Here is a 7,500-nt window from a genome sequence, read left to right as displayed (position 1 = left end):
AGGGGGCGCATGTGTTCGATTAAAAACACAGAATGAACAACAAAGGTATTTTTGCACTGAACATTTTGCTGTGTATTTGAGTCTCATTTTCAAAATAAGAGTCTTATGGCTTTTTAATTATTTTTTTCCCCTCTGGAAAATAAGAGCTCAACTTGCTTATTTTTTATTTTTTAATTGGCTAATTTCATTGTTGTTGTTGTTGTTGTTCTTCTTCTTCTTCTCCCTCTTCAGCGTGAGACCCAACATCTTTCTGGGCACGTGCGAGGGGTCCACTCAGTACAAGAAGTGGTATTTTGAGGTGATAGTGGACTACGTGGAGCCCTTTGTGACCCCTCAAGCTGCTCACCTGCGTGTGGGCTGGGCCCTGACTGAGGGGTACAGCCCCTACCCGGGGGGCGGCGAGGGCTGGGGGGGCAACGGCGTCGGGGACGACCTCTACTCCTATGGCTTTGACGGGCAGCACCTGTGGTCAGGTGAGCTCAGACTGCATGTGCAGTAATTCTCCGCTGGTGGGTTGGGGGTGACCTCAGTGGAGGGGAGGTCACTGCTAGCCAGGGGAAAGGGGTACATTGGGTAATTAGTATAGCAACAGGGGGACATGTTATATAATTACTATAACTTATTAATTAAAAAAATGTTTTTATTGTTACTTTTTTTAATGTATGGACATGTTGGACATGTATGATCCCATGTTAGTATAATTAAGCATTTATGTTAAAGGTTTTTTAAAGTTAGTGCAGTCCAGGGTCATATTCTGCTTTGGGCCTTGTGGGCAGGCAGGGCTCTTGAAGCAACCCGTCAAATAGTTTCTTCCTTCTCTTGGACAAGTCCTCCCCTCTTTCGTACAAGCTCCTCTCCCTTAATGCACCGTTTTCCCATATGACAAGCCCCTAGCTCTCTGACAAACCCCTCCTGATGATTAGCCCCTCCCCTCCCTATGATTAGCCCCACACCTCTCTAACCAGCCCCTCCCGCTCTCTCTAGGGCACGTACCTCGGCAGGTGGCCTCGCCCAATCCGCACATGCTGGCAGCGGACGATGTGGTCAGCTGCTGCCTGGATCTGAGCGTGCCCAGTATCTCCTTCCGCATCAACGGCCACCCCGTGCAGGGCATGTTCGAGAACTTCAACCTGGACGGCCTCTTCTTCCCCACCATCAGCTTCTCCGCTGGAGTCAAGTAAGGAGGCGGAGTCTGTGATCCGTGGACACGACCACGGACTGGTGTAGATCCATTTACATTCTGACCAATCAGGAAATGATTCTCTGAAAATGTACTCACTGTACTGAAACATTGTTCTGTGGTTTTACAATTCATTAACTGAAATTCCACTGACTTTGTGAATTGACTGAACTTAAGAGGAACTGACCCCAAAATCTGGACACAGCCCAAGGTTCAGTATTACTGTATAGAATGTCCATTGCTACAGTATTTTATTTGGTCATGACTCTTACTGAGATTTCAGGAGATTAAATTCTCTATATAAACTGGTGTTTTGTCTTCAATTGTAGAACTTTCTATGGTAACAATACAGAGCTGAGTATCTGGTCCATGTATAGAATCTGTGGGTGGAACAGAGTGGGCTTCACCTGAGGGTAGAACCTGGGACAGCAGAGAGGATTGTGGGAGGGAGGAGGAATGGTAGAGAAGAGATGAGACTGGGTAGAAAGAGGGATTTGGCGGTAAGAGGGTCTCTGAACAGTTGATCTGAGCGACGTTGTTTCCCTCATCCGCCAGGGCGCGCTTCCTCTTGGGCGGTCGTCACGGAGACTTCAAATTCCTCCCTCCCCCTGGGTACGCCCCCTGCTACGAGGCCCTTCTGCCCAAAGACAGGATGCGCATCGAGCCCATCAAGGAGTACAAGCACGACTTCGACGGCGTCCGAAACCTGCTGGGTCCCACGCAGTCCCTCACGCACACTTCCTTCACCCCCTGCCCCGTGGACACTGTGCAGGTACTGTCTGTGTTCCGCCTGTGTCCCATCGACCCAGAGTCAAACGCCAATCTGAAATACTGCACCTCCGTAGGTGTGGGTTGAAGCTTAAAAAACACGAAACTAAAAGTCTCACAAACCAATCGGGTGTTTCTTTTTAAAATGGTCAGGAATCCGCGTGAATTTTACTGGTGTCTAAAGCCGGATAAACTATGTCAAACACAGTATTTGACCCTGGTCTGCACCTTATCCATCATATTGTCATTTACACCCCTGCAGTAATCTTTAGGGAGTGTTGCCTAGAATACATTTCCTACTATATAATGCTACTGTCTTTCCTTCAAGCTATGAAACTGTACATTCCCAAACAATTTAGTCTATTCCCTTTCTATGAAAATATGTCTCTCCAATCCACAAGTACTATAATTCTGTTTATTACAGTATTGGACAGTTGCCGTCTGCACACGTTGTCTGATATACTCTTGCTACTCATCGTTTAGACTGATCATGATACCCCTGGTTGTTCACTGTGTTCCAAAATAAAACAGTCTATTGTATTTTGTGTCAGGAGGTTCCCAAACTTGAGTTTACAACCCACTTAATGATTGATTTCTTTTTTGGGATCCACCCCTCACTTAAAATCAGCCTGACATGGTAAAATATGGCTTTTTAAAAACTCAGCATCATCTTTTGCATTTTAATTGTTCGGATGCTCTCACGTAATAACCTGCTGTTTATTAACCACTGCTTACTATATTATGCTTAACGCTTCAGTGCCTATTGCTTATTTCAGATTGTACTGCCGCCTCATCTGGAACGCATCCGAGAGAAGCTGGCGGAGAACATCCACGAGCTGTGGGCCGTCACCCGCATCGAGCAGGGCTGGACCTACGGGCTGGTGAGCTGCTGTTTTAGTGTGTTTCCCATTGACCCAGGCGGTTTATTTGTGCAATGAACGACTTTGTAAATATTAACAGAGGTTATTATCAACAAACAAACAAGCAAGCAAACAAACTTTAGCTAGTGGGCTAGCTAACTGCAAAACCGATTGTGCAGCGACGTTATGTTTCCAGAAGCAACATAGCCAGAAAAAACTCGTCAGAAACTTCTGCATCCCACACAAAAACTTTCAGGCCCATCGCGAACTAAAAGCGTAATATTTTAACGAAGACATGCATGTCAGGCTAGGTAAGTAAAGGAGACAGGACAGATCAAATAGAGAGGACAAATTACCCACTGGTTCAAGTGTAAGGTGACTAGTAGCTAATTTAACTGAGAAGGTGAACTGAAAAGAACGGCTATTACTCTTAATCTGCTGGCAGCCTCGCGACTTTTTAAAAATACAAATTGCAACGGTAATAACGTCGCCGGTGTCCGTTCCGCTTGCTGTCATGTTCCATCTGCCCCCCCCCCCCCCAGTTCCGCGATGACAACAAGAAATTGCACCCTTGCCTGGTGGACTTCCAGAGCCTCCCAGAGCCGGAGAGGAACTACAATCTGCAGATGTCAGGAGAGACTCTCAAGTGAGTGTCTGACGGTCTTTCGTCCACTAGCGTTAGTTATAATCAGTTTCATGGAAAATGTAGCCTAACGTTGACGTTATTCATTTTTGTGACAAATCCGACGGGCATACAGTATATCGTAAATGACAGCACCTAATATAGCCTAGGCCTACATCAAGTTATGATGTTAAAACATATGTGAACAAATGAACACCTTTAAGATATGGTATACACTGAAATCAAATTCTTCAGTTAGACTTATGTCAGTTTTTAGTGAAAAGAAGGTGTATGGGCCCGGGGTTAGAGACTGTGGGGACTCGAGCCTGGTCAGACTGTTTGCTGTTCTCCGTTTCAGGCGTTGTTGGGACCTTTTTCCATGGGGAGTTAGGCTATTAGCTAGGGATGGGTGTATTTGTTGCTAGAAGGCACTACGCCGTTTGTTGATGGGCAGCTGTTAATATTGTTTGTAGTTGGACGTGCGATATATTATTATAACACGAGTTTATTACAGCTACCAGCCATTTTCATGAGTTTGGAAAATTTGGGGAATTTTAAAAAATGTCTCACTCATTTTTTTAAAAGAAATGTTGGTAGTCTGAAATCGAAACGTTTCTTGATCGGACAACAAAGTCACCGAGTTGGTGAGGCAGGTTTCACACGACTCTCTGTATGGTTCTGTCTGTGTGAACGTACAGGACCTTGCTGGCTCTGGGATGCCATGTGGGCATGGGAGATGAAAAGGCGGAGGAAAACCTGAAGAAAATCAAGCTTCCCAAAACGTAAGTCCTCTGCAGTGTGGAAGTCATGCAGTTTTGCGGCATTAGACCACAAAGCTCATTTGCGATCTTTATCTGCAAGTGAACCAACCCAGGAGTTAGGAGTAGTACCTACAGTAGAGTGGGGGGATGGCTGTTTTCTGGACAATGTTTTGGTAGCAGTTGCAGACTTTGTGTAATGTAACTTTTTTATAGCAGTTTAGTTACCTGCAGATTATTGGCAATTTTTAAGGCAACGCTCACATGTCGCATTTTCATGCAGTGTTTTTTTCTCTGAAATCAACCAGTGCACATGCACAGTGCCCCACCCTTTGTCTGATGCAACGTTTTGCCCATGCTCTTACCCAATCAGATACATTATGAGCAGCGGCTACAAACCCGCCCCTCTGGATCTCAGCCACGTCAAACTGACGCCCAATCAGAACACCCTGGTGGAGAAGCTGGCGGAGAACGGGCACAATGTTTGGGCGAGGGACAGGGTGCGGCAGGGCTGGACCTATAGCATTGTGCAGGTACCTCGTCTCCCTCCCCTTTCATCCGTCACTCCCCCTTTTCATTTATCCCTCCTTCTCCTCACAATGTTGTGAGTTGCGAGAAACCACCTGTAATCCGATAAGGCTGAGCAAAAGATTCTCTGTGCGTCATATTCCTGGTATATTTGATGATATTGCACTGATTTAAGAACATGGAGGGGATACAGGAAGAGAACTACAGGGTGTACTGTGTCCCTGCTCATGTTAGTATTATTTTTCCAATCAGGACATTTTGAATAAGCGCAACCCTCGTCTGGTGCCCTACAACCTGCTGGATGAGAAAACCAAGAAGACCAATCGGGACAGCGTTTGCGCCGCCGTGCGCACTCTCATTGGCTACGGGTACAACATCGAGCCTCCCGACCAGGAGAGCAGTGAGTCTCGCCCTTTCTTTCCCGGCGTGCGGGTGTTCTTACCGCGGTGTGTCTGTGTTTTTCCATATTTTATTTAACTTTATTTTGTTGCGAGTATGTCGTCTTTCGCTCTTTGTAACTGGGATCTCAATCCCCAGCCTTGGAGAACTGCAGGCCTTTAATGCTTAATGTTTCAGTACTGAAGTGCTGAGTTTATGCCTCTGATTGGTTAAATAATTCCACATGCCTTGTTTCCAAGGCTAGTTGACAGGAAACCTATGGAAACATGCACACACTGCAGCCCTCCAGGAAATTATTTCGAAATCCCCGCTTTACCATTTGTCCCCTCCTCCTCCATCTCACCCAGGTGGTCATGGGGTCGAGAACACGCGCGGAGACAAGGTGCGCCTGTTCCGAGCCGAGAAGTCGTACGCGGTGACCCACGGGAAGTGGTACTTCGAGTTCGAGGCGGTGACCGTGGGGGAGATGAGGGTCGGGTGGGCCAGGCCCAGCGTCCGGTCCGACATCGACCTGGGCACGGACGAGCTGGCTTACGTTTTCAACGGCTTCAAGGTACCTCTGCCTGCGTGCCTGAAACAGAGCTGTCAGCACCTACGCGCCCTTTCACTTCCTTATGAAATTACACTGACCTCGTTTATCTGTCATTTATGTATCAATGCTCTCCCTCTCCCTTTCACGCCCGCAGGCTCAACGCTGGCACGTGGGGAACGAGCCGTTCGGTCGGCAGTGGCAGTCGGGCGACGTGGTGGGCTGCATGATCGACCTGACGGAGCAGAACATCATGTTCACCCTCAACGGGGAGATGCTCATCAGCGACTCGGGCTCTGAGATGGCCTTCAAGGACATCGAGATCGGAGAGGGTGAGTGGCATGCTGAACCTGGTGTGTGTGTGTGTTTCTGTGTGTGTGTGTGTGTGTGTGTTTGTGTGTATTGGGATACAGAGGTAATTTGTTGGGGTGATGGAGCACAACCACTGAGAAATGTACCCTTATAATAAATTTGTAGTTCTATGCAAGCACTGTACAGAGTGTAGGTGCACAAAAAAAAAAACTGTCATCAGCAATACAAACATATAGAAAATCATAAAGCATCTTGGGGAAAAAAGGTGGGCAGCTTGTTGCCTATGAATGCCCAACATGTGCAATACAGGTTTTTTTTCATATGGTTTATTCCTCAGTGGCACCTGCAAAGCACGCAGCTGATCTGTTGCTTGATTGATTGACTTTGCTGATTGATTTATTGATTGCCTGATTGACATAGCTGATTGATTGATTGATTGATTGATTGATTGACGAGGTGTACAGTATGTTGTAAGCTTGGTCACGCTGTGCTGTTTTGACGCTCCTCACCCCCCTGCAGGCTTCATCCCCGTGTGCTCGCTGGGCCTGTCCCAGGTGGGCCGGATCAACCTGGGCCAGAACGTCAGCAGCCTGCGCTACTTCGCTATCTGCGGCCTGCAGGAGGGCTTCGAGCCCTTCGCCATCAACATGAAGCGCGACATCACCATGTGGTTCAGCAAGAGCCTGCCGCAGTTCGTCCCCGTCCCGACAGACCACCACCACATCGAGGTAGAGCACGCCGAGCGGACTGTGGGGTCATCGCAAGGCCCTGTAGGCTCTGCGGCGTACAGCCATACTTATACTTACCACTATGATAACGGCCATTTTTTTGTAAAATATTAAATTGGTATCGCTGCTGGTATCATGGGTGAAAGAAGTGTTTGAAATGCTTAAACAATTGTCAGTTTAATTGTTTAAATGGCAATATGAACAGTTTTTCTTATTTTATAAGATTGCATGTTTTGTTATTAACATATTTTGTTGACAACTCTGAGATCTGCAGCAGTGTTTTCAAATTTTACCAGCATCTAAAGAGTTAAATTATTTAAAGTGCATATTCAAACCAGTCTAGTATCCAGTAAGTAAAAGGCAAAGAAATGGTTGAGGCCTGTGCCTTCACCTTGCAGCACAAACCCTTCACTTTGCAGCACAAACCCTTCACCTTGCAGCACAAACCCTTCACCTTGCAGCACAAACCCTTCACCTTGCAGCACAAACCCTTCACCAGGCTGTTTAGTTAAATGAGCGACTGATTAATGCACTAATTAAGCAGGCAGCTATTTCCTCCTTTGCCCTCCTGCAGGTGACGCGCATAGACGGGACGGAGGAGACCGCGCCCTGTCTGAAGCTGATCCACAAGACCTTCGGCTCGCAGAACGCCAACACGGACATGATGTTCCTGCGCCTGAGCATGCCCGTGGAGTTCCACGAGACCTTCAAGGTCCCGGCGGGCACCACGCCCCTCACCCGCGCCCTCACCATCCCCGAGGAGGAGGTGGTGGAGGTGGACCCCGACTCGGAGTTCGAGGTGCTGAAGAAGTCGGC

At 47.4% G+C, this 7,500-nt stretch overlaps 1 protein-coding gene across 17 annotated transcripts in view; it reads left to right on the top strand.

The window, feature by feature from the left end:
• Nucleotides 1-7,500, top strand: part of ryr1b (ryanodine receptor 1b (skeletal)) — a 104,861-nt gene that overhangs the window by 31,456 nt on the left and 65,905 nt on the right. For all 17 annotated transcript variants that reach the window (XM_035384732.1, XM_035384725.1, XM_035384740.1 and 14 more), the window contains 12 exons: nt 232-473; nt 985-1,177; nt 1,736-1,952; nt 2,725-2,829; nt 3,351-3,454; nt 4,129-4,212; nt 4,562-4,721; nt 4,969-5,116; nt 5,463-5,668; nt 5,802-5,976; nt 6,476-6,684; nt 7,259-7,500. The exon at nt 7,259-7,500 is cut by the window's right edge and continues 111 nt beyond it. In XM_035384732.1, coding sequence (XP_035240623.1) covers nt 232-473; nt 985-1,177; nt 1,736-1,952; nt 2,725-2,829; nt 3,351-3,454; nt 4,129-4,212; nt 4,562-4,721; nt 4,969-5,116; nt 5,463-5,668; nt 5,802-5,976; nt 6,476-6,684; nt 7,259-7,500 — 2,085 coding nt within the window. The remainder of the gene's footprint in view (nt 1-231; nt 474-984; nt 1,178-1,735; nt 1,953-2,724; nt 2,830-3,350; nt 3,455-4,128; nt 4,213-4,561; nt 4,722-4,968; nt 5,117-5,462; nt 5,669-5,801; nt 5,977-6,475; nt 6,685-7,258) is intronic.

The sequence above is a fragment of the Anguilla anguilla genome, chromosome 12 (genome assembly GCF_013347855.1).
Source record: "Anguilla anguilla isolate fAngAng1 chromosome 12, fAngAng1.pri, whole genome shotgun sequence".
NCBI lineage: Eukaryota > Metazoa > Chordata > Actinopteri > Anguilliformes > Anguillidae > Anguilla > Anguilla anguilla.
This window is presented reverse-complemented; position numbering and strand designations above follow the sequence as displayed.